Genomic DNA, 27,676 nt, shown 5'->3' with positions numbered 1-27,676 from the left:
GCCCTTAAGAAACTCCGGCCCTACCTCTTCGGCACCCACTTCCGGGTCCAGACCGACCACCGGCCCCTGCGGTGGCTGATGCAGATGCGTGGCGAGAACCCGAAGTTGCTGCGATGGTCCATCTCCCTGCAAGGGATGGACTTCACTGTGGAACATCGCCCTGGCAACGACCACGCCAATGCTGATGGCCTGTCCCGCTTCTTCCGCCTCGGCGAGGAGAACCCCCAAGAAGATGGGTGACTCTCCCTGCCTTCAGCTGGAGGGGACGTGTGTTGGACCCGGCCTCGTGGCGTGGTCCTACCCCTCCCACATGGCGGGCCCTGGACGACATCGGCCCTCCATCGACCCGCTGTCGCCCCCCTGAAACTACCCTCCACGAACTCTCGACGAGAGCAGCCCCCCTGGCAACCCACGGCTCTCCCCCCTGGAACCCGGCGAACCCTGCTCGCCCCAACCCTGCAGGTCCGGCCACCACCCCGGACCGCCATTTCAGGCCCGACTCCATCTTGGGCCCATCACGTCCCGAGCACGTGGCCTCGGCCCGACCCCGGCCGCGGCCCCAGCGAAGCCCCAACCTCGAGGCACCAAGATCCGCCCAGGTGGTAGATTGGCCACTTGACGGATCCAGGAGGAGGGGAGTTTCGATGGCCCTCCAGCCGTCCCCGGACGCCTGGTATCGATTGCCCTCCGGCCTCCCTGGGCGCTGGCTCCACCCCCCTGCGGGGTGTCTGGACACTCTCATCCCGGCCCCTCTGACCCCCAGGCGCGAGGGTCCGGACATCAAAGGACTCCAGCCCTATATCTGGGCCAGCCCTGGATACTCCAGTTGTATCTTGGAGTCGAAGCCCTGCTGACCTCGTCGCGACTGATCTGGATAAGAACTCTTGCACTCGGAACCATCCTCGGAGCCCTGCTGACGCTGTCACGGCCCGACCACTCTGAACCATCCTCGGAGCCCTGCTGACGCTGTCGCGGCCCGACCACGCTGAACCATCCTCGGAGCCCTGCTGACGCTGTCGCGGCCCGACCACACTGAACCATCCTCGGAGCCCTGCTGACGCTGTCGCGGCCGGCCACGCTGAACCATCCTCGGAGCCCTGCTGACGCTGTCGCGGCCCGACCACGCTGAACCATCCTCGGAGCCCTGCTGACGCTGTCGCAGCCTGACCACGCTGAACCATTCTCAGAGCCCTGCTGACGATGTTGCGGCTCCTTGCACCCCCCAGCTCGAGGATTGAGAGCTGTGCAGAGGGTATCCTAGTACCAGTTGGTACCAAGACCGTCCCGCTACCCCCTTCCCCCTGATACCGAGACTTTAAGGATCCCTCGATCCCCCTGTACATATTGCTGCGAGAACTTGCCTTTATTCTTTATATAAAGACTCTTAAGAATCTACTCTTGTGTGGTGTCCCTTTGTAGGTGTGATTGCTCGGCTGTTACGATTGTAAGAGAGGAGCCTCGCCAAGGAGGCCTCTCGACGGCGCTCGGCCAATTCCATACGGAGAGGTGGGTCTTGGGGTGGTCAGTCAGACATCTTCTGTCTCCCCTGGGATCGCCTTTCTAACACTCATTCATGAATTGCATGCTGACTGTACCTGGTGTTCTATTATACTTGCCTCCTGAGTCCGTGAAGTTCTCCTGGGCCTGGTAAACAAATAAGTGCCAGGGCTCTTGTTAGGGTATCGCTGCAGCTTGAACCACCGATTGACTCAGTCAGCACTACTAATGACAATTCAGACTTTTCATACATTAAAATGACTAATACCTGCCATCCAAGTTATTTTTAGAGCTTTGGGTGGCAAGTATTAGTCATTTTTTATGTACATAGAATTATTAAACAACTGTTGTTGTATTGATCACAAAATTAGACAAACAGCACCACCATGTGGCTGGCTGTCATAAGTCCCTGTGCTGACAATTAAGTGCTTGTGCCAAGCACCGGAAACCACCGGCTCAAATTAGGCACTGTGGTCTTGTGATCTTTGAACGCCCATAAATTTTATAGTCATAGAAATGAAAATTCCAAGACCCACAGCACTGCCATCGAAGATCATCTCTGTGTTTGTGTAAAAATATTTAATTGTGCTGTTATGTAGAAGCGCATCCTTGAAGTAGTCCCAGAAGTTCTAACATTGTCGTACGTTTTGGAAAATCCCTGCTGCAATAGTTTACCATGCCCAGCTGTGGGCTTCTGAAGCATTCTGGTAACTTCTGCACTGGATACAAAATTATCATAAAACTGGATGATGCCAGTCAGGAACATGCGATGAAGTGTAAGGCCACAGTCTAATGTCCTCTCAAGAGCAGCTTTTGAGTTATGGTGATGTTCTCCTTCAGTACTGGCAAAGAGTAGAACTCCATTGAGTCTGGAGACGGCTGTGCTGTGGAACAACTCTGTTGCTGAAGATGTTCCAGAATTCAATCCTCATGGGTCAAACAGGTGGTTATTTATAGACTGCATTAATCCAATATCAGCTATGATAGACAGAATTGAGCTCTCTATTAGAGAACCATCTGGCTTTGCTGAGGTCATCAAAGATATTGTAGATGCCAAACGTCTTTGTCTTTTGAATGCCTTATTTGGTAACCTCATGTTAATAGAGAGTCCCAATACCCCTGTCTGATTTGGCTTCATAGTGACAACCATGGGTCAGTCCAGACAGACACCTACTCTGCTGCTCCACGTTTCTCCAGATTTTAAAGTTCAGCTTCATCTTGGGGTCTCAAGTGAAATGGGATTGCCTGGTGTCTCAGAACTACTGGTTTAACCCTGTGTTACCGATGTGCAGTGTCACCGGCTGCGCTTTGAGGCACCTGATACTTTTGGACAAATGGTCAAACCCATGTAGCAAATCACCCGTTTTGCTATGGTGGATGATCTGGGTGAAAAAGATGAGGTCTAGTGGTTCGACCACCGTGCAGCTGTTTAGGTTGCCTGTCCTTGTCTCAATCACAAAAATGGTGAATGTGCTGTTGTGACTTCTCCATGCTTGATCAATGTTACAAAGATACCTGCAAGGTTCAAAGGCATGCACACTCCAAAGGAGTAAAATATTTTTTGTGAGTGGTATTTTGGGGGTAAGTTTGAGTGTCAACCGCTGGTTTCGGTCCGCATTGTTCCCCAATGTCCCAGTCTTGATACGGGCAAGATCGTCAGCACCTTGTATCTATTCTTGGCACTCTAGTTGTGGCCCTCTACTGGATGCTTTTCCCACGGAGGAGATGAGAAACACTTCTTCCTCTTCTTCATCTTCAAGAACTGGATTGGTCACTGATCCAGCTGGATGATGCAAATCATCCTCTTGGCCATGTGTCACCCTGGGAAAAGTTTGTGACATTGTAGTTTTCTTCTGGGGTTTCTGGCACCGAGTCTGCGTGTCCAGCGTACTCGTGCACAGTGGTTGAGTCTACCTGGATTAGAGTATGTTTTATCCTGGGCAGGGCATGCAACGGCAGGCGGGGTTTCAGCACCACAATATCCAGAGTTTATTCTATCTGGTGTGTATCTGTTTCGAGTTTTAGCGCCCCCACAAAAAGAATGCTGTTCCTGGATGGGGAAGATAGTTTGTGCTTTGAAGGTTCCTCTATTTCTGCTTTCATGGATAGCTTTGCGGTGGCTGGTTCCATCTGCTCAAGAGTTGGCGAGCTCATGTTACCGTCCCAATGTCAGGATTAGGATTAAGGCTAAACCAGGCTGTCCTAATATAAGGCTTTGCAGCACAGATGAGTGACATCCCTGTATGATCTGAGCTCAGACTTCCTTGGGGTGGGATTCTCTTCCATGCATATGCGGGCTAGTTCTCTCAGCCTACTGTAAAACCGATCAATCGACCCACCCTTCTTCTGATGTACTTGCCCTAATTTGATGAAGTGGGTATCCAGAGCGGCTACAGAGCTGTCATCGTCTTTCTCACCTCTGGTGTTAGTAAGGCTTTGAATGAGTTTGAAGATCACCTGACCAGCATAGGGGAGTAGAACGTACCACTTGACTAAGTCAGCAGTTTCTTTTGTAGCCTAGAAATATTTGTTAAGTAGGTGTACCCAGGCTATGGCTGGTGCAGCCAGCTCACTGAACAGTGGTCACTTGTATGTGGTGGCTCCACCATAATGGTCCTCGGTCCTCTGGTCAAAATCATGCATAACGTGAGCTACGGGACAAAGGGCAGCTGCTGGAATGGTGGCACTACACTGACCATCCCCACTGATAGCAGGCATGCAGGGCAGCTTTAGCGGTCTTGTCTTCCAGCCACTTGACCAGCATGTCGATGCTTGCTTGGCAGTATGTACCACTTGTCCGGCTACCACTGTGTCCCTTTCCTGTGTCGTATGCAAAAGACGAATTTATGGATGTTAGTACCGAGTAGCACTCGTTACAACGCATGCGTTTCGTTGCATAAGTGATTTCGCAGTTGTGAAAGAAGGTAGTTGACTGTGTAAGTCAATTTACATGTGGAACTAAGTTTGTGAATGGGAGTCCCTTGTATTTGAGCAGAAATACCACCGACTGTGATCATTTGTTACGATAAATATGTGTTTATATATGAATTCATGGAGCCAGATTACATAAAGTATGCAACTGTGTGTTCACATTAGCACTGATTGACATAAACTCAGTGTTTCGAGAGTGTGGATGTTGAGGCCCAAGTCTCTGGGACAAGCTGAGAATATCAAGCTCTCCACCTAAGGGTGACAGAACACACACAATTGCTAAACGGACAACAACATGGAATAAACATTGGATATAGTGATAACAAGGTGCAGTCAGCGGGGATGCTGTAAGCAGTCCCTTGCATCCAGCAGGCCCCACACAGAAGCTGAAGGCAGCACACATAGAATGAGGAAGAAACTATGAGAAATGGAGATATTTCACCCTGCGTAGGAAGGTGTAGGATGTTGATGCATCCCTAGGTTTACAAGTTTTTATAAATCTGGGGATGCGTCAAAATCCATGGGAGCTGCATGGGAACACCCACACAGTGCCCATGGAACGCTTTCCCAGGGCAGAGTAGTGCAACACATCGATCTGTGCTGCGTTACTCCCGAAATTCTGTATTCACTCAGAGCCACGCAAAGTGGCGTTGCATGATTTAAAAAATCTGTCTTACCGGTCCAATCTTGCACCACGCAACATCATGCAAGAGCAATGGAAACGGCCTCATAAATAGGCCCCTAGGTTTGCCATTATTGCCCTGGAGGATTGCCTTATTGTGCTGGTGCTCTACTGGCTGGGGCTGTGCATGTGACTCTGGAAAATGTAGTCTTTGAAACACCACCAGTGCATATTTTCCACTGTCCTGAATGCCATCGTTTTCAAGTTCCCAAGCTCTTGCGCCCAAATATTTTTTGGTACCTAACACCAACTGGTGCAAAATGCTGTTTAGCAGTGTAAAATTACCTGAAATGCTTGCTGCTAAGCCTACGCATCCTGGTTCAGTGGTTTTTGTATAGTGTCACTTGTACTGAAGCAAATTCAACTCTTTCGCTGAAGCAGACTCGGAGAAGCAGATTTGATTTGAAAGCATTTATTGTGGATACAGAGGAGAAGTATCATCTCAAAGCAACAAAGGGGGCTCCAGTGCCTCGCCGCCCCGGGCTGGGATCATCAGAAGTTGAGAGGCTGGAATAAATCGACCAACCAGAGAAGGTTGTCTGGGGAGTACAAGTTCGCTGTGTTCTTAGGGTCGAGGCTCTGGCAGCCATGTTGGTCCACCATCAGCAGAAGCAGAGGACCTTTCTCTTCTGAGCACCCTGCAAGAGAAACATATTGATGTCAACGGGGAGGTGGATAATGTTGTACAAGGATGCTCCTGGTCTCCTGAACCTGCCCACACCTCATGCCAGTCTATAACTGCGTTGCACCGAGTTCTGGGGAAGTCGAGAGAGAGCCCTAGTGCTGAGTAATTATTATTACTGAGATGCACTAGCTATTAAATGTGCGGACCTAATAACTGCAGTGGAACTGCAGCAGGGGCTGAGGGTAGCTGGCAAATATAAGTACAGGGCGTAGCAATGGGTGCTTCTAATGGGAGTAGCATGTCAGGGTAGAAGTGTACAGAGTGCTCTTTTAAGCTAGCGAGGGAGTAGCATGGGATGCTGAAGGTCACGATTGAGGTGCATGGGGTGTACTGTGGAGCTAGTAATGGAGTAGCATGGGATGCGGAAGGCCACGATTGAGGTGCATGGGGTGTACTGTGGAGCTAGTAATGGAGTAGCATGGGATGCTGCAGGTCACAATTTGGGTGTCTGGGGTTTACTGTGGAGCTAGTAAGGGAGTAGCATGGAATGCTGCAGGTCACGATTGAGCGGCATGGAGCGTACTGTGGAGCTAGTAGTAGAGTAGCATAGGATGCTGGCGGTCACGATTGAGGTGCATGAGGTGTACTGTGGAGCTAGTAATAGAGTAGCATGGGATGCTGCAGGTCACACTAAAGGTGCATGGGGTGTGCTGTGGAGCTAGTAATGGAGTAGCAAGTGATGCTGCAGGTCACGATTGAGGTGCATGGGGTGTACTGTGGAGCTGGTAAAGGACTAGCATGGGATGCTGCCGGCCACAATAGAGGTGCATGGGGTTTACTATGGAGCTAGTAATGGAGTAGCATGGGATGCTGCCGGCCACAATAGAGGTGCATGGGGTTTACTATGGAGCTAGTAATGGAGTGGCATGGGATTCTGCAGGTCACGATTGAGGTGCATGTGGTGTACCGTGGAGCTAGTAATGGAGTGGCATGGGATGCTGCAGGCCAAGATTAGGGTGCATTGAATGTATTTAAGGTGCTATTACGGGAGCAGCCTGGGATGCCACAGGCCCGGATTGAGTTGAATGGTGTGTACTGTGGAGCTAGCGCGGAAGTAGCATGGGATGCTGCAAGTCTGCATTGAGGTGCGTGAGGTGTACTGTGGAGCTAGCGTGGAAGTAGCATTGGATGCTGCAAGTCTGCATTGAGGTGTGTGGGGTGTACTGTGGAGCTAGCGTTGAAGTAGCATTGGATGCTGCAAGCCTGCATTGAGGTGCGTGGGTGCCCTGTGGAGCTAGATTGGAATAGCAGAAGTCTTGGGGCAAGAACCGAGGTGTATTGATGTAACGTGAGGCTGTTGCTTGAATAGCATCGGGTGCTGAGGATCAGGACTGAGGCGCATAGGTATCCTGTGGAGCTAGTACTGGAATCGCATAGGTCTGGGTTAAGAGGCAGGAGGGGTACTGTGGAGCTAGTGTGGGAGTAGCTTGAGATGTTGAAGATCCAATTAAGGTCCAGGCAATGTATTTTGGACCTAGTCATGGCGTAGCCTGGGATACCGCGGGCCGGATTAAGATGCATGAGATGGACTGTGAACCTAACACTGCGGCAGCATCCTATGCTTCAGATCTGGATTAAGGTCCTGTTGATGTACTTTGGAGCCAGTAATAGAATAGTCAGTGATGCTGCAGGTGGGGTTTGAGGTTCATGGGATGTACTGTGAAGCTAGTATTTTTTAGGTTGACTGGATTTAGAGTGACCAATACAAGAAGGAGCCCCCCAAAACTGATATATGGCAGACAGACAGGGGAAGAAAAGCAAACCAATCACAAATAATGTCTGCCAAGCAGGATTAATAAAGATGGCTCACTCAGAGTCCATTAGGGTATATCCAGCAAAATTGAGCTCACCATAATCAGGACCAACACACAGAATCAGCCGTGCATCAATCTTAAATATAACAAATTTTTATTTTTATTTTATTTATTTTTTGTGTTTACACTTTAAATCACTGTTGCCATTTTTTAGCTTTAGAAAAATACAATTAGATTTAGAGTGAATCTATTACCATGGGATGCTGCTGGCGGTCAATTAGATTGGGATACTTCAGATGCGATTAAGGTCCAGGGATGTATTGTGGAGCTTCGACTTAACAGCATGTGAGATGCACTGCTCTGCTTGTACTAGCTTGGGGTACAAAAGCCAGGACTTGGTTGGAAGAACAGAGCTGTGATTTCAAAGGATCTCATTATTTAATGTGTGTCAGTGTACTCCAGCAAGTATTTTCTCTTCCCAATACTGGCCTTGGCTTACTCTGTTGCATTATGCTATGGGTGGCAGCGGTCAATGGAATTATCTGGCAGGGGAGGACCAAAGTATGCAGCAGGGTTGACTAAATTATGTGGCAAAAAAGGCAAATTATGCGGCCTAACGCAGCATCATTTTTTACACTATTTGATAGTATTACTTCATTATTTTGTCACTAGCAGCCCGTCCCGACATTGTCCGGGTATGAATTGCTGCCGGCCAGTAGTACATTGTTTTGTAGAATTTTGTTTTGATAGCATTTCTTATCTGTGACAGGCCTGTGAAACGCTCCGATTCACAGTGCACTGCTGATGCACTTAAGAGTGCGCGTTCAGTAGTGTGTGAACTCGAGTTTCCCTACTTTATTTTTCCTTGCAATATTATATAGCTCGAACTCGACAACATGGCATGAGCACAATTTACATTACTGAAGAACACATTCATTTGTTGTAGGCACGGGGAGACAAAGCGATTTGCCTGGAATCACAGGATGTTGAGCTGATGCCGAGATTCGAACGTAGCTCCCCAGCTCTAAAGTTCGCAATTCTAGAACTTGTGGCGGGAGGTGTGTCTAAAAGTGTATGTCGGTGCTGGCCATCAGTGAGAGAGACCTGTGCATTTTTCTAATCGGTGGTGAAAAAATATGAGTATGTTGCTGGAGATGTGGGCCACCGTGCCACCAATGTACTTACCGGGGGAGGGTAAACACTCATTATTCCGCAACTTTCTTTCCGCACACCATCACTCCGCATACTTTCATTACGAAAGTACCATGACTCCGCAATGCCATTATAACGCATGGCATTACATTTTATATGCTTTTACCACGCATACATTTACAACGAAATTCGTTGTAAATGCATGAATGGTAAAAGCATGTTTTTTTAAATGTTTGGATATGGTAAGTATGGGTATAGGGGTATATGTTTTGGGGTACTGAGGTATATGTTTTGGGGTGTTTAAGTATTTTAAGGGTTCAGATATAGTTTTGGGTTATGGGGTACAGGGGTAGTTTTAGGGTTTAGGGATAGGTATGGGTTTTGGGGAACAGGGGTATTTTTAGGGTTCAGGGCTAGGTTTGAGTTTTGGGGTATAGGGGTATTTTTAGGGTTCAGGGGTAGGTTTGGGTTTTGGGGTACAGGGGTATTTTAAGGGTTCAGGGCTAGGTTTGGGTTTTGGGGTACAGGGGTATTTTAGGGTTCAGGGCTAGGTTTGGGTTTTGGGGTACAGAGGTATTTTTAGAGTTCAGGGGTAGGCTTGGGTTTTGTGGTACCGGGGTATTTATAGAGTTCAGGGCTAAGTTTGGGTTTTCGGGTACAGGGGTATTTTTAGGGTTTAGAGATAGGTTTGGATTTTGGGGTACAGGGTATATTTATAGGGTTAAGATGGGTTAGTGCTTAAGGGTGTTGGGGTATTTTAAGGAGTAAGGGTGGGTTATGATTATGGGGTGCAGGGGTATTTAAAGGGAGCAGGGTGGACACCCGGAGCTGGAATGTACAGAACCTGGGAAGAAAAAACGATGAAATATTGGGTACAACGCTCGCTTTTTTTTCCGTAATCCCGCGCCCCGCACACGCCCACGCCCCCAGCACACACCCACAGCACACGATATGAGACATGGCATGAAGGGCGGAACGTACCACACGCCCCCAGCATTTGTCACGCCCCCAGCACACGCCCACAGCACAACGCAGACACGCCCACAAGGGACTACTTTGCCGGCACGGTTCTTTTACCTTTTAAATGTATATGGTGGGCGTCTGCATAGCCTATGTCCTTCTGCTGCAACTGCCCTTTCCAACGCTGTATTGGGTGTTGTGATTGGTGCTGTGGTTCCTGAGATTACCCGCCTCAAAGGTTTGGGCTCTCTTTTTATTATATTAGTATAGATTTGTACACGTTAAAATTGTATTGCTGTATTGGTAAAGATTTCACCGCAGCTTTACTTCAGTAACACCTAAATACAGCAATAGGCAACTGAAAGGTGATCAGTATACCTTTACGAAGCATTTCTTGATAAAATATGCAGGTTTGCAGCAGGTGATGGATTAAGTGGCAAATGCAGTGAAAGCATAATTACATGCATGTGATACCTCACATTCAACAGCAGCCTATATGTTTGTCTTGCGTAATCATGGAAATTTCGTGTACCAATTCCGTTCTTTTTCCAAGTACCATTTCTGCCTAATTTCTGCCTTGTCCTGCCAGTTCTGCCATGCCATATTATTTCTGTCTCTCACGCTAGTTTTACATTGCCTTTCACTTCTGCCTACGATTGCCAGCTCTGCCTACCTAAACCATTAGTTTATAACTGTGCCAGTTCTGTTTAATCATATCATTTGTTAACTATTACCTGCTATCCGCGAATAGAACAAAAGGAAAAAAAGGGGGGGGAGTGGCAGCCACTATAAAAAAAGGATTATCCACCATCAATATCTCTCCATTGGTAATAGAATTAGTGGATAACCTAGTCTTCAAGCTATACTTTACCAACAGCACCATGATATGTGTACTAGTGTACAGACCTCCAATAGCTATGCCTAAATTCCCCAAAACGTTTGCAAATTGTATCGCATCCCTGACAATTGACTTCTCCAAAGACCCGGTCATTGGTGACCTTAATTATTAGGCAAATGAAGAAACAGGGGGAAAGAGTGCCAGGGAATTGACCAACGCCTTACAAAGCCTGAATCTTTCACAACACATTCAAGCGCCAACACACAATAAAGGTCACACTCTTGACCAAGCATGGTTGATCAATCTGACCCTCCAAAATTTAGAAATACAACCATGTATATGGTCCGAATATTATATAATCAGGTTTGCAATAGGCGATATCTACACGTCCAGAACAACACCTTCTCCAAAGATCTTATCGAGAAACTGGCACCACATTAACTTGGAAGTATTATGTGATGCCTTAAAACAGAAACCTCCTAAAAGTAAGGATCATATAGACAATCAGGAGCAAGAAAGTGCAGACTAGCAAAGGAAGACTATCAGCTCTTATACACCCTTAAAAACTCAAACCTCACGCGTTAGGGAACACAAAGCATCTAAATAGTTTACGCAAGAGATAAGATTAGCCAAACTCCAAACTCGTCAGGCAGAGCGGAAATGGCGTAACTCCTACTCACCTGAATCCAAAGAACACTATAAAATTAATCTCAGGACATACAAACACGCCATAATGGAGGTAAAAAAACAATTCTTCTCCAATAATGTGTTGAGCTCAATTAATAAAACCAAAGATATCTTCAACACAGTAAGGGCATTATCTAACCTCGATCGTGTCACCCCACCAATCCCCGTTACTCAGAAACTCTGCAATGACCTAAGCAATTTCTTCATTGAAAAAAATGAGAAAATTCAGGAATCCATTGATACCAAACATCAGGAGGCGGAAAATTGGTTTGTAAATACCAACACTGACATCCTGACTATCTTCCCATGCATAGGCCAAGACCAACTCTTGGAGTACCTAAACATAATAAAATCAGGCTCGCCAAACAATGTCTGTCCACCTGAAGTACAAAAATCCTTCTTCAAAGCATTTCCAAAAATCACCCTCTCTCTTCTGAACCTATCTTTAACTTAAGGGACAGTTTTCAAAGAAGCAGTGATTATTCCACTTCAGAAAAAACAGGGAGTTGATCCCCAGAGGCTGGATAATTATAGGCCAATATCCCTCCTCCCCGTCTCAGCTAAGGTGTTGGAGACACACATAGCAAAGTCTCTCAGCTCCTTTATTGAAAAAACAAATTTCCTAGACCCACATCAGGCCGGTTTCCATGCAACCCACTCCACGGAGTCCATTATTCTATCTGTAATGGATGATCTAAAGGGGAAGGCAGATGTAGACAGCACTCAAGCATTGATTCTCCTGGACCTGTCTGCAGCCTTTGACACCGTCAACCACAACATCTTGGTGGACTGCCTGGCTGCAGCAGGTCTCAGTGGCACAGCCCTGAAATGGTTTCTATCATTTCTTGCAGGTAGAAAACAGTCAGTTTGGCTCTCTCCGTACAAATCGGGCACAGTAAACTTGAAATGTGGAGTACCACAGGGCTCATCTCTTTCCCCGCATCTTTTCAATATATATCCGCTCTCTTATCTTTGTGTTACGGCCGATGGGAGTGCAACTCTACAACTATGCTGATGATATTCAGCTCGTCTTCTCCATCAATGAATCTACAGAGTCTCAGGAATTGCTAAAAAAATCCATGCTGTTCATCATGAAATCGATGAACAAAAATCAACTAAAACTTAATGCCGAAGAAACAGAAATCATTATCCCAAACAATAAACTCCAGCATTGGACTCCCGCCCACTGGCCCTCCAAGTTAGGCCCGCCTCCGGCACTAAAAAACTCAATAAAAAAGCCTAGGCATACACAATGAATCAGACCTAAACATGAACACGCAAATTGGAGCAGTCACCTCCTCTTGCTTCCTCTAACTGCGTAAACTGAAGAAAATCAGAAGATTTTTCAGCAGAGAGGCATGTATCCAAATTGTCATCTCTATGATTCTGTTAAGAATTGATTATGCTAACTCTATATACCTAGGTCTTCAGCCCAATCAGATACATCGTCTGCAGCTAATACAAAATCAGGCAGCCAGAATTATATTCCAACAAGGCAGACAATGTCATATCAAGCCGCTGCTAAAAGAGTTGCACTGGCTCCCAGTGGAGCAACGCTCCAAGTTTAAAGCCAGCTGTATTCTTTTTAAAGCCTTACATGGGACTGGCCCTAAGTACATTTCATCAAAAATCCATAAGTACACCCCCCACCATACTTTAAGATCTATGCACATGAACTACTTAGAGGTCCCAGTTTTTAGACCCAAACTCTGAAACGCTCTTCCGCCCCCATTGAGACTCGAGTCAGACCTCTTTCATTTTAGGAAGATGTTGAAGACCTGGCTCTTCACCCAAGCTTACAGCTAGACCTGGACCATCCTTACCAGTAACTCTTTTTGGAAAGTAACTCCTCCAGCACCAAGAAACCTGTTGGTGAACTAGCGCTATAAAAGTTCCTATTAACATAACAAAACATTTGTGCCTACCAAATGTCTATTCTGCCTATTCAAGCTCGTTATTCCTAGAACATCTATGCCTGATTCCTAATTGGTGAAGCAAGTTTTTGAGATTAATGTCTGGGCGAGAGGACCACTTTCGGGGCACAGTGTAAAGTAGTGAGTTAGCATACCTGTTCTCTTTTATAACATTGGATGTATTTAATTTCAGCATCGAGACTTTCCCTGAAACATAAAACAGCTGACACTTGTTTCGCCCATTTGTGCTTTTTAAAGACAAATGTCATATTTTTCTGTTGCTTATGACTACTGTGTTGCATTTCTCATCTTATAACTAGTTGCTCTGATCCTAATGCTGACAGCTTCATTCTTGATAAGATGTTCATCTGCAGAACGGGAAAGAACCTTTACAACGCGGACATTACACTGCAATACCTTCACAACACGATTGTTACAACGACCGTGACGACCGCGTTGTTACAACACAGTGCCATTACAACACAAGTCGTTATAACGACTTGCTCTAGATGGCGCTCTAGACTAAGGAAAAGGATGATTTACTTTTCCAACACCTTCCCTACTGTTGCACACACTGGAATTGGAATAGTAAATTGTACTATTCCTAAATCCAGCGCGCCATCTTGCATTGTAATAGTACTGCGTTGAAACAACACAGTCATTGTAACGATCGTGTTGTAAAGGCACGCGATGTAATGACTCGTGTTGTAAAGAGTCATATTCCTGCAGAACAGATCTGTGTCCCCACTTCATTCTGCACATTTATTTTCAATTTCCTGAGGTCTACACTTCATTTATCTGTAAATGTAAATAAGTGAACAGACATCAAATATGAACTCACCTAAAAGGTTCCAGGTACACATTCCACTGAAAGGGAAAAGATAGAGGAATGGGGTTAAAAATGTTAATTCCAGGTCACCGTCTACCGTCGTCTCATAAACAAATATTTACCAAATGAGAACATTTCCATGAAGAAGACCATGGTGCCCTGGGACCTGGGTACATAATGTGGGGCTGTACTGTACAGAAGCATGTTTAGTACCTGGAGCAGTGTATTTGCCACAGGTGTGCATAAATAATAAGGGGAGAGCTCTTGCGCCCTGAGCTCACGAGCTGGTGCCCCAGTGGTCTAAATGATGCTAGTTTGTACCTGTGCACCGCAGGTGCTACTGAAACATGTGCAAAAAAATACAGAGGGAACACATGTCCAAAATACACCCGAGAGAAGGTGCCCTGGAGGTCTGCTGCCTCTGGGGCCTGAGTGAAGAATGAGGCTAATCAGTGCTCAATTTGGAAACAAATAAGTGCCAGGGCTCTCGACAGGAGGCCACTGCTGCTTGCACCACCCACTGCCCCTGTCAGCGCTTCCAATGACAGTACCAACACAACTACTAACCATCACACTCCTACAAGTGTGATAGTTCAGACTGTTCCAGGCGCCCAATACCAGAAGAATGGCTTGAGTGGCAGGTATCAATTATGTTTAAAGGCTTAACAAATGACTATTGTGCTCATTTCTAAATCTGACAGACAGTGCACCATGTGGCAGCCGGTCATACGTGCCAGTGTTGCCAATTAAGTGAGTGTGCTGAGCACCGGAAATCACTGGCTCAAACTAAGCACCGGCTAGTGCCTCTGGTTAAATAAGACTACCAGTCCCAGAATTCTCAGAACAACCACCATTCACCGAGCTTGTCACACTTGACCCTGAGAATCGTGTCATCTATGTCTCTCGCCTGTGAGTAGATTTGCGGTAAAGAAGGTACTATTCTTTCTCTTCCCTGCAGAATTTGAGGCATAGAAGGGGCCCCAGGGTCATGAGCTCAATATGTAAACTGTAGAAGGCGCCCTAGGGGGACTGTAGGCAACATGTAGGGATTGCTATTCTGCAAGAAAACAGAGCCCCAGGAGCAGGGTGTACAATGTCCAGGGGGGCACCTTCACCTGTTGCTGGCACATTGTGAAACGTAATTAGTAACACGAACGGTTCTTGTGGGGGAAGCGTGGCCCTTGACTCCCACGGCATTAGTAAATTATGGAACCCTTCTTACAAATAAGGTATCTTTATGCAATTAGTGTATTTATGTTTCATTTAAAAATGGATTATTATCTGAAATCAGGATAAACGCGATCCACAATCAAGTTTAATTTAAAAACAACGGACATTAATAAATTGTCATCGTGAAACGTGGTCGAGTTCTGGATGCGCACCTGAAAGAGATTGCCTAAACATGACAGGCATCTCTGCTAAGAGTGAGAGCACAAGAAAATGAAATGTCTACAGATGGTGCCAGAAGGAGACATTTAAATATGATCATTTCTTTATCTTGTCTAGCGTGACTTTTTAAATCCAGCTCACTGGAATAACGTATTTGAGCTAAAAGACGTTTATACAATATTGTAACGCCCTCAACGCATGCAATGTTGATTAAATTCAGTGGAATTCATATTAATTAAAGTGCCACTTTACTAGAACCCAGATGTCCTGGGGGCAGTGTATTTTCAATAACGAAATCAATTGGGCACTTACCTCCAAGTAGAGTGTCTAGTAGTCAGATAGTAGGAATTTATTTACAGAATTGATAGTGGAATAAAAAACAGATAAAACATTATGCAGGTGGGTGGTTGCCTTAGAAACCTATAGCAAGTGGGTCATATTTAGGTATCAAGAATAGTCAGCTTTAGCTGTCTTTTTTCAAGATCTACTGGGGCATATTATCAAGGGGGGCGATCGGCAATTTTTGCCGCTTTAGCAGCCGTTTTCGGCCGCTAAGCGGCAAAAATTCTATTGCCCTATTAGCAAGCTGTCGCTAACAGCAGTTAGCGACAGCTTGTAGGCGATAGCGAGCGGTTTGGGGCCCGCTTTGCATGTTAGCGATAATTATCGCTAATGACATGCAAAGTGGGCGCTCCCAACCCGTTAGCGACTGAAAGCAGTCGCTAACGTCACTAGCACCTATTAGCAAGGCAGGCTTAGCGATGGCAATATTCGCGCTAAGCGCGAATATCGCCAAATACTAACACCTGGCCAGACCAGTTCTTTGACATGTTATCCAATGGGAGGTGGATAACATGGCTAAGAACATTTAGTCGCTAATGCGTGAATATCGCTGTATTCTCAGCAATATTCACGCTATCGCCGGAAAAATAATCGCTTTGGAGATAAACTATCTAATAGCACGTTATCTCAGTGATAATTTCCGCCGATGCTTAGCGATAAAAAAATTGTTGCTAAGCCTAGTTAGCGATAAATATCGCTAATCGTTGGTAATATGCCCCCTACTGTTTCAAATACATTTCATATACTAAGAGTAAGATTTGGGTCAGCCCCTGTTCAAGACTGGATAGTGTTGTTGTCTATCTCACTTCCCTCATCCAATTGCTTTCCTCCCTATTCGTATAACCGTGTTTTGACTGGATGATTTATCCTTCCACTACTCATGTTAAACCTCGCTTATATGGGATTGAGTACTTTTCATCGCACCCACTCTGTTCAGCATCCTCCTGCCTCACTCCTATGTTCTCTCTTACCACCTATCCAGCATACTTTGAACCGTTAGCCTCTTTGCTATTTTTTATTGAATTCATTTTTGCTGCTCCCTGCAAGGGGCCATCTTAGAATCGTTTACCCATCATTCCTCAAAGGCCGGATGAACTGTGGTAATTTTCTAACAGGATTTATTCAAATAAACCAAAAAGCATTCAGAGATGGTCATAGCGGTTGCACATTTATCACAGCTGCCTTCTTTGAGCAACATTTTTTAAAACATTACAAAACACATACAAAGAGTGTGGCTTTATATAGATGCTAGCTTCATCTGCAGTGGCCATCTTTTAATGTATTTGTAGTGTTTTAGAACCCGTTCCAATATGGCTGCTACAAATGCACGTTTACCACAGCTATCTAAGCAAAAAAAGATGGCAAAGTCAATAGTTTTCACCGCTGAGTTGTGTTTTCTACGGCAGTGCTTGTTTATTAAGGTGAATGGGAAAGTATGAGAGGTTTGGCCATGAATGGGCAAGGGAAGAGAGTGGGTTTCAGTAATTTTGGGCTAGCAGACACAACTGCTTTATACCTTTACTTAATATATATAATGGGGGCATTAAGAACGTGAGTTGTTTGGATCAGCAAGTTTTGGGATGAAGGACAGAGTGGGAATGATGGAAGTGTGTTGCCGTATACCAAATAATAGAGCATGGGTGAATCATGGATGCATTTAAATACAAATCTCTAGAAGGGTCAAGGGCCGGACCAGAATAGTCCTCTGTTATGGTAGATTTAGCCACACCAAGATACAGGTAACACCTTCCTGAATCCGCTGTCCTTCCGCACAATTGTATCAAACATGTTATAAAACTGATGTCCACAAAAAGCCCCATGGTGGAGGAAAATGTCAATGGCATAAAACACCTCCAGCTGTACTGTGAAGGTCAGATTTCGAGTTCCGGCTGAGTTGACTTTCTGTCCAGGGGCAAGCTTAGTCAGTGAGATGTGGAAGGTGTGGGAAACTTAAATTTCCCAACTAAAACAGCAGGGTGCTGCATGGTCAATGTATGAGGTGACCTCCGGGGGGGGGGGGGGGGGGAGGTCATTAGCTATTTTTATTTTTCTAAAACATTCCCACTTTAAAAAAGAAATACAACTTTGCAAAAGCTTGATGGCCACCTCTCATATTTGATGGAGTTGTCCATCAACCTTTTCTTACATTAACAGGTGGCCACCGTGACAGCAGTTCATTTCAATACTTAGAAATGTCTGTGGGTGTTCCGGAAATTTCTATATTTAGCTGACAGAGTAGAAGCATTAAAGTCCTATGCCACCCTCTCTGCCTCTACTTCATCTGCTAAATCCTAAATCAAGCCTGCTGTGCACAGTGATTTTGGCAGACATTACCAAGAGATTGCTCGTGGTTAGACTATTTTAATGCATTTGTCCCTTTTCACCTTTTGACTTTCAGCAGTATGCATGGAAGCCTGAGACGGGTGAAGCTTTCCAAGTCTACTTCTGCTAATGTTTGTGAATTCTAAAAAGTAGTACATTTTCACCCATTCAAGGAGTATTACTAGGGGTGCAGATTTGTGACTTTTTTGGTAAACCGGTCATCTGCATGACTCTGGAGAGAGGAGACACAGCAGCCCTCACCCTCCTGGACCTCTCCACAGCATTTGATACAGTCTCCCACCATATCCTCACCTAACTCCTACACAACATCGGAATCTAAGAACACACAATCTGATGTATCTCCTCCTTTCTGACTGGAAAGACTCAGTAAGTCACCCTGGCACAGTAAACCATGGACGCCCACCACCTAATTTGCAGAGTTTTGCAAGGATTCCCTCTAAGCCTGACCGCCTTCAATGCATACCTCAATTTAATGATCCCTCTAGTCACCATCATTTGCTTTCACAACATTAATCTCCTCTCCTACCCAGACGATACACAACTCATTCTTTGCCATACGGATAAGATGTCTAGTACATGGATCAAGTTCAATGCCTGCATGTCTGAAATCGGCCACTGGATGAACACCAACTTTCAAAAGCTGAACACCGACAAGACCAAAATTGTAATCTTCAGGAAGAGCCCTTCACTATGGGACTCCACTTGGTGGCCAACATAGCTTGGACTGACACCCACACCCACCACCCACTCTAAGAACCTTGAGATCGTCATCAACAGCAAACTCAAGATAAATACCCAAGCCCACCCCATCACCGCCTCATATTTCCATACACTGAAGATGCAGAGGAAGATTTTTCAAATGCCTACCAATCAGCACCAGGAAAACCATCACACAAACCCTGGTCACTTGCAAACCAGACTATGGGAACACCTTCTATGTCGGGATCAATAAATAACTCACAAGGAGACTGCAGACCATTCAGAATTATGCAGTCAGAATTACTCTCAACCTCCCACACTGCATTCACATCACACAACACGTGAAGGAGCTCCACTGTTTCCCCATACAGAAACAAACACATTTCTAAGTCCTCACCCACACATTCAAGGTACTACATAACACTGGCCCTGCATACCTAATATTCACATTTGCTCGCACAAACCTTCCAGACACCTCCGCTTGTCTGGACTCTTACTTGCACAAATCCCACTCCTACAGATAACTATATCCAGCAGTTGAGTCATTTCCTATATCACTCCTAAGGCATGGAACGACCTGCCACTACATGCAAAATCCTGCTACTCACTTTTTTAATTCTGCAAGAAGCTGTAGACCTGGATTTCTAAGTAGTCCCACTAGCCCTCTATTTAGCTAGATACACACCTGCTCAGCACCAGGATACTATCCTGGGTGATAGTGCACTCTACAAATCTGCACAATATAACATAAATAAATATATGAACTCTTAGTAAAATCAAGATGTCGAGAAAAATTAGCATAGACATAGCATTACTGACTCAGGGACCCAGACTCAACTACCATGCCAATGATGTATTTATTTGGCGGTGTCGCACCCCAAACATTCCCAGTGAAGCATCTGTCATTCTGAGGCCCATAAATTGGGCATCTTTAAACAGGATAGTAACACCATTTGCTTAGAAATTGTTGTTTTTAAAGAGATTATAAACAGGAAAAGAATGGTCTGAAGCCCTATTTACAAAACAAGTTATTATACCACAACAGGTTAATATTACAGTGAGGAGGACCAGGACATTACTCCGCCTGTGGCCCATTCTAAACCCCTTAAGGTATCGAGAATGCCTTTTGCTAACTCAGGTGCAGCTTGGAAAGGGTTAACCTCACTCGACTCCTCTCGCATACAGGACCAAAAAAGCCCTGTTCAATACCACGGCCAAGCACAGAAAACCTCGTGGACTCTAGAGGTGGAGACCCTTGTTGAAAACCCGGAAGACGCCAACTGGAGAGAGCGCGGGTGGAGAACACCAGAGGAAGGAGCGTGGAGTGTTGCAGAGAGGACGGAAAGTCGTATCGAGCCAGGACGAGAAGCAGATGTGGAATCCCCTCAGGATGAGGAAAGAGACAACGCCGAGTGGGAGGAGTGGTCTGAAGAGTGGTGGACACCCCCGGAGGACGCCTCAACGCCGCCGCAGTTCGGGAGAGCTGCGGCCACAGCGGTACGTGAACTGGGGTAGCGAGCATTCCAACCAGGGGAGTGGGAGGTGAGTCTAAGGGACTCAAGGGACACGGGGTAGTGTGGCGGGCACGATCTTCTACGGACATTTCACCAACCCCTTGACACCCCTTTCACTCTTACTCACGCTATGAAGAACTGTATAACACTTGCACTAGCCTGTTAAAACAAAACTGTTTGCTACGTGTCGGAGATACGCGCCTATCTGTGAGACTTGTTAGATATTGGCTAACTCCTGACATACTAAGGAGTCTTGAACTAAGTAGGACTCAAATAAAAGAGGTCACTCCCTTCTGTTTCATTTGTGATAATCCCCCCCCCCCCTTTAAGTTTCACCTGTATCCCCACGTTCTTTTTTCCCTTCACTCCCTCTGTGGTTTCCTTAAACTAAGGTGGTGGAACGTGAGTTGCATCATATTAGCCTTCGCTTAGAGGACAGCTGCATTGACCGCCTTCTCTCCTTTTGTTTCTGCTTTATACCCCGGGGTTGTGCCACATCGTCGCCCTGCCAAGAGGAGAGGATCCACCATCAGCACAAGGGAAACAGAGGATGTTGGAACCCCATCATACCAGACTTTTCTGTTGGACTGTTTTCTGACTTTGGGTTTTTACTAATAAATGAAGCCATCATTCAGCCACACATAAGACCTCCTCACTTTACTTTCCGCCCATCCCTCTCACATCTACTGATTGAAAAGTTTTGTATTTACCATCGTGAGGCAGAACCACCATGTTTTCCTCTGTGAGTCCAAGTCCTGCCATCAGCATCTTGAAGTGAGTAAAGACTCCAGGGTGCACATCAGCTTCTCTAGCTGTAGTCAGAGAGCAGGAGAAGAACCCAACATCAGGTGCAAGCAGTACAATAAGGGAAAGAAAAGGATAAGCCACGTGAAAGGGGTAAGAATAATGGGGTAGTAAAACACACCTGTGCAATGGTTAAGATAGGCAAAGCGACTGACTGAGAAGAGAGACACAGCAATGTAGGAAAGGCATAAAGAGGCAATAGAGGCAAATAGTAGGTTGAGTTGACGTAGGGCCAAACACGCTGGGACTGTGAGAAGCGGGGTCTATTGTGAAACTGAGGGAGATGGACCTGTTATTGGACGCAGTGACAGTGGGCCGGATGTATGACGTTACAACGCATGCTTTTACATCGCATGCCTTTACAACGCGGTTTTTACATCGCATACCATTACAACGCATAGCGCTTTTGGGTGTTGGATAGTGAATAGTTTAATTTACTATTCCAACTCCAGTCCCCGTGGACACTAGGGAAGGTTATTGGATAGTAAATTAACCTATTCCCTATCCTGGAGCGCCCCCCAGCGCAATGCATTGTAATAGTTTGCGTTGTAATGACCGCGTTGTAATGGTAGTGCGTTGTAAAAGTTTCGTTGTAAGTGATGTTTACCAGTGGGCCTATTGTTGTTACTAAGAGTCAGCTTGAGATAGGGAGTGTACTATGGAACTGAGGGACATAGTGCCTTAGCTTATGGCAAAGAGATGTAGGAGTATACCATGGGGCAGAGAAATAAAGGGGTACATTTTGGGGTACAGAGACAGAACAGCCCGGCTTATGCATATTGTTTTCTAGATAGCATCACTAGCCAAGTAATAGCTCTCATGTGATGGTGCTGTAATTTGAAATTCACTTTTCTGAATAGTTGTAAGATGCATTTGAGTCTTGTGCAGGTGAGTGTTGTTGAACTTGCAGGGCTTTGAGTACCATATTGTATTGGTCAGAGGTGGTGGTTGCAGGTGGGGCCGACCGGCACTCATTTCTGAGATCCAGCACTTTTTTTTCCTCATCAGACTGTCATCCAGAGAAACACAAAAGGAGGAAAGGAGAAAGAGAATGATGGAAAAACTGAATCAAAGGGAGAAAGCAGGGATGGAGAACCTGGAAGATACAGAGAGAGGCGCTGTATATTGGTGGAATCAAGAGGCGTAAGGTGGATTTGAGACTACAAAACCATGGTGTTATGCAATCAGAAGAAAGGGAAACAGAAAGGAGCAGGAACTCTGCCTGAGGAATTCTGCTAAAACATTGGTTCTGTACGCCCCCCTCCTCTGCCAGATCTCCCCACACTCCTGGCTCCATCCGCTTCCTGCAGGAGACTCTCTTTTCCTGGTTGGACAGAAGCCAAGAGTACTCCTCCACTCCCCTGTGCCAATGGGCTGCTTCATCACCACAAACACCACTGCAGCTAGATATCAGATGGTGAATATACACAGAATCCTTCCTCTTATCCCTTTCTACACTGCCAAAGCACTGATCAGCTCTCTGGTTATTAGTAAACTGAAATATTCCATCATTATGCTTATTATTACTGTCTCACTATGCCTTGGCTCCCCTTAAAACTGTTCTGAATTAGGCCACTGAAGCACTTTCCATCCTCCCAAGAAACTCACCCACTTCATCATACCGACATCTAGCTGGCTGTCAGCTAACAACAGAGCCCCCTAGAAGCTCCTCACTCTGGTCTAACAAACAGAGCCCACTAGAAGCTCTTCAATCTGGTCTAACAACAGAACCCCCTAGAAGCTCCTGACTCTGGTCTAACAACAGATCACCCTAGACACTCTTGACTCTGGTCTAACAACAAAGCCCCCTAGAAGCTCCTCACTCTGGTCTAACAAACAGAGCCCCCTAGAAGCCCTTCAATCTGGTCTAACAACAGATCACCCTAGACACTCTTGACTCTGGTCTAACAATAGAGCCTCCTAGACACGCTTGACTCTGGTCTAACAACAGAGCCCCCTAGAAGCTCCTGACTCTCTAACAACAGAGCCCCCTAGAAGCTATTGTCTCTGGTCTTACATGGTTCAGCCTCAGGTTACCTTTCAGGGATGCTTTACTACTGTATCTCCCCTCACACTTCTAGTAAAGTTCAGCATACCAGCACATTGTTACTGCTCCAGAATCACCCTGTGTCTCAGCCAGATGCAGATCCTTTCACATTCTTGGACCATAACTCTCTTGCCCGTGTTGTAATGATAGTGCATAGTTCTGGCTGTGTAGTAACAGCTGTTTCCCATATAAGGCCCTAGGTACTAACTGAATCCATTTTAAACCATTTTTAATGGCTTGACCTCCAGGGAAGGTCTGCCTTGAAGGAGTTTCTAAGTTAACTAAACTACGACAAAACACCTGTTTAGTGGCCCTATGGAGCTTTCTAACTGTTGGAAGAGTCTTCATCCTACTTACCGTACAGTTTCACCATGGCGCTGACCACTTCTAATTCAGAGACCTTGCGTGAGTACTCAATGGCGCTATGCATATAGTCAGTCTCTACAATCCGGACTTCACTCTGTGCAACAGCTGGAAATGAGACAACAGAAGTTGCAAAAACATTTAGAAAAGATAGCTAGAGTTATAAAAATAAAATTAGGCAGAAGAAAAATATATTTTTTTCACAAGAGTTATATTGTTACTACCTTATTCTTTATCGAAACCTGTACACTGTTCCGATGAACATAGGAATATAAAAATATATATAAAAATGAATACGTGATGCATGGCTTGCCACATGGTCTAGGGTTTCTTGGCTATTTCTGGCTATTTTGCTACTCACCTGCCAGCTTTGACTACTGATAATGACTGCAAGCGAATTGAAGCACTCGTTGTGGTAGCGGGTGCGGCTGAAAGTCTCTCTTTTTGGGTCTGCTCTGCCAGCAACAGAAGCAGGTCCTCTCCACGTGTTGGTGGTGACCTAGAAACTGTGCATGATTTGCATTACGATTATTCTGGTGCCGGTATTTCACAGCAGATGCATGCACCCCTGGTGGAGTGGAGGATGGATACGATCATTGTTGTTGCTGAGCTAAATGGAGGGTATGTTTGCGGTCCTGAGGACAACGGCTGACCTTAGCAGTCTTTCTGGGCTCCCCCATGGTAGATGGATGGGCAGCTGAAGTAACTGAAGGAAGAAAGCGTTGATCCGTGGCAGCAAAATGCCTTTTGACACTGTAGAGGCCGAGCAGAACATGAGATGCACCACCTGTGTGGGTTTCCCACAAATGCGAGGTTGGGCATTCCCATAACAAGTTAAGATGAAGCAGTGTGGAAGATACCACAGACCCCCAGAACGAAAAAATAATGAATCCCCACAGTGGAAAGATGATCCGAGCTTGAAGGGACTTCTAAGGAAGACCTCAAGAAATGAAGATTTTTTTTGGGCCATGCTCCCTCTCAGCCAGAAAGCGACAGAAGGAGTTGGGGTAGACTCGCCTGATGATATGGAGCTTTCCCTTGGGAGAAAACCTTTCTAATATGCCTCTGTACATTGTTTACAGACATGATTGCTAGAATCTCTAAAACTGAGGTAGCAGGTGATGCTATTAAAAAAAAACAATCCGGGCTGTCTGGCAGTGTTACCACTGTGAAGAGGGCTCTTGAAGCAGCATGCAAGTATTTATCTCACTGCGGGCAATTTATAGAAGATTTGACTGCCTTCACGTATGTTATGTTGTGCTTTAGCCTTTGAATTTTTATTCAGCCAATCATGGTTCTGGAGAGTTGGAAACCATCTTGCATGCACTGCTGAATCTCCAAACTGGGTTTAACCTGCCTTTAATAAATGGATCCTAATCTTTGCGGTCACAAAGAAGGAATAACTTGTCTGGAAGTACTGTGATGGTGGTCCTCCAATCATCAGTGTAGGAGACAATTTTGAGAGCTGTAGTTGTAGGAAAAAGGTGATGTCTAGGAAAAGCCAACTTCTTTTCTTCCTGGACTTTGATCCTGACACTCTAGCTAAGAATAAGAAACTGTTGGTGATCCATGGAGAGATGATTGCAAGTTGGTTGACTGCATCAGTGGGCTTCCTAGTGAGACTGATGTAGAGCACCAGAAAAAACAGGACTTTTTTTTTACAAAGATCCTTTCTGGAGAGATTGCCTGTGGACTCTGGGTGAATGCTATCTTGTTTTGTTAACTACTTTGTCTGGTTCTGTGGTTTAGGGAGTTGGAGTTTTTTGGGTCTGATTACGGTCACGTGGGGGATCATTCCCCAAGAGGTAAAGAGGTGCAAGTTTTGTGATCCATTTTAGATGATTTATTGATATTAGTATGTAAATGTTGCCTCTGATTTCCTTCTCTATTCCCTATGTTTGCACTTTTCAGGGTCTGCCTCACAGCAGTGTTTATATGTATGTTTTTAATTTGAATATCTTTTTGTAAGCAGAGGTCTACAGGATAACTCCACTCACCGAGTGACACTGACATTTGTTTGTATAGGTTCCCCATGATGATAAATACATTTAAATGTATGTTGGATTTGCCCATACAGTGAAGCATGGACATAATAGTTCAATACATGAACTTGAAGAACATCTCATGCTGCTGTCAAAATATAAATCCATGTAATCCCAGAGTCTGGAGTTTACAATGGGTAGATAAGAAATGCTAGGAATTTTTATAACAATCAATGACTGAGGTGCCAATAATAAACATTACACACAAACACACAAGACACCGGTCAAGACAATAGCTAAGCCCATGATCCCAGCTCTGGTCTTTTGAGGCCACAGGCCATCAAAACTTAGTGAATTATTTTTTAATCCTCTGACCTATGATTTGCAAGCAGTGATGGCTATGAATGAAAAGGACATCCTGGTTACACTAAGGGCCTCATTTATGGGGGGTATGGCGTAGGGCAATGCAGCAAGTCACCTTGCTGCACTGCCTTATGTCAAAGTGAAAGGGCACTAATGCACCATATTTATCCAATGCAGTGCATTCCTTCCTTTCTACTTGGCACTGGCACCATTACTGCAGCCTAGCGCCAATGCAGGCACCCTTTCACTGTGGTGCAAGGGTGCCTGTGCTGTTGACAGGATTCTTTAAGTGCAGTAAGGGGTACCTTCCTGCATAGAAACTCTGTCTATGTGTGTTGCAGAATGCAGCACACATAGAAAGAGGAATAAACTAGGAGAAATGTTGTGCCTCCCCTCAGGAGGCATAAGGTTTTGGGGCCTCCCCAGGTTTACATGGTCTTGCAAATCTGGGGAAGCGTCAACATCCATGGGTGTTTCATGGGAACACACACCACAACACCCATGGAATGCCTCCCTAGTGAAGAGTAAGGTAACACCATGATTTGTGCTGCCTTGCCTTACTCCATATCTGTGAGGCCATTTAAAGCGGCTTTGTGGGGCCTCATTGATATGGTTTCAAGGTTTTCCCCACTGGAGTGGCACAAAAAAGACGCTACGCAATGGCCTCATGAATATGATCCTAAATGTATTTAATTAATTGTGGGTTTCTAATGCGCTAGAATCGACTCCCGAAGGAGTATCTCTGCGCTATAGACCGCTGGGGAACCCGTCCTGGCTTTCCTTGTGAGATGGTCCCTACTGGGTATCTCCAAGATGAAACCAGGCATCCCCGGCGTATGTGGGGGGCCGTTGTGGAGATGAGGCAAGCTAATGCCCAGAGTTGCCGAGTGTGATCCCTAGTTAGAGTAGGCACCGAGGCGAGAATTATCAAGTCCGCTGACCCTGGTCCAACACCCTGCCACGTCGGGAATTGAACGCTGGTCCCGGGCCGTCCTCTGCTCCCGGGTCTGCCGCCTCTAACCAGTGAGCCACACCACTCCATTTAGCCTGTTTACTAGTACCTATATGAAAAGGGCACAGTGGAGAATGGAAATTTGCCTCATCTATTAATCATTTTTATATTTATGTTTCAGGAATTAGCATTTCAATAAGGACTTTAAATGTGTACACAACTATTCTGTGCGGCTTTGAGGAACCGCGATGGAGTCTAATGTTGTACTAATAGTCCTGTATTAAAGGAATCACATTGTCAATAAAAATTGATTTGACTAATGTCTATCAAGATAGTATCAATTTATTGATTATGTTTTCATGACGACGTGACCACTTTTCATATCACAATGTTATTTAGATAGAAGACAATCAACCCTCTAGCTGTGACTACGTTTAATCAGTCAGACTGATTGACAATACAAATGTATTAAACAATGACTGATCTACTGCTAGAAAGTAATCTTCAACGACCCAGTTTTTTCACACAGACTTCTGTACCACAATTTCTGATGCAATACAACAAGTGTCTGATCCTGCAGAAATTTAACTTTAATATCATTACTACAATGATGCCTCTATCAAAAAGAAAGCAGCACAGGCTCTTACTAGCATGCAACTGACAGGAATGAGGGAAGACCAAGACTATAATATTCCACAATATACTTCTACTATATTGAATCTGTTGTTAGATATGGCCAGCCAATCTAAAATGACTGCTAGTAAAGTCATTCAGATAGTTCATAGAAACCCTTATAAGTAATTCAGCACTCTAAAAAAATAAAATAACATAACACAGTCGCCACCTTCTACAGGTAATGTTCAGTGTAAAGAACCTTCTATTTAAGAAAAGCGCCCCCCTAAAGAGCTAAATTCAAGTAGACTGTGAGTAAGGTGGAAAACACCAACATT

General features: G+C 45.4%; 1 protein-coding gene across 1 annotated transcript in view; it reads right to left on the bottom strand.

Moving 5' to 3' along the window:
* Positions 1–5,540: 5,540 nt before the first annotated feature.
* Positions 5,541–27,676, bottom strand: part of LOC144753076 (lipocalin-15-like) — a 43,627-nt gene continuing 21,491 nt past the window's right edge. Inside the window, exons 4-7 of the mRNA XM_078640866.1 lie at positions 23,424–23,537; positions 20,926–21,027; positions 13,941–13,966; positions 5,541–5,748 (exon numbers count right to left, since the gene is read on the bottom strand). Coding sequence (XP_078496992.1) covers positions 13,941–13,966; positions 20,926–21,027; positions 23,424–23,537 — 242 coding nt within the window. The 3' untranslated portion in view covers positions 5,541–5,748. The remainder of the gene's footprint in view (positions 5,749–13,940; positions 13,967–20,925; positions 21,028–23,423; positions 23,538–27,676) is intronic.

This window comes from Lissotriton helveticus, chromosome 5_1, assembly GCF_964261635.1.
Source record: "Lissotriton helveticus chromosome 5_1, aLisHel1.1, whole genome shotgun sequence".
Taxonomy (NCBI): Eukaryota; Metazoa; Chordata; class Amphibia; order Caudata; family Salamandridae; genus Lissotriton; species Lissotriton helveticus.
This window is presented reverse-complemented; position numbering and strand designations above follow the sequence as displayed.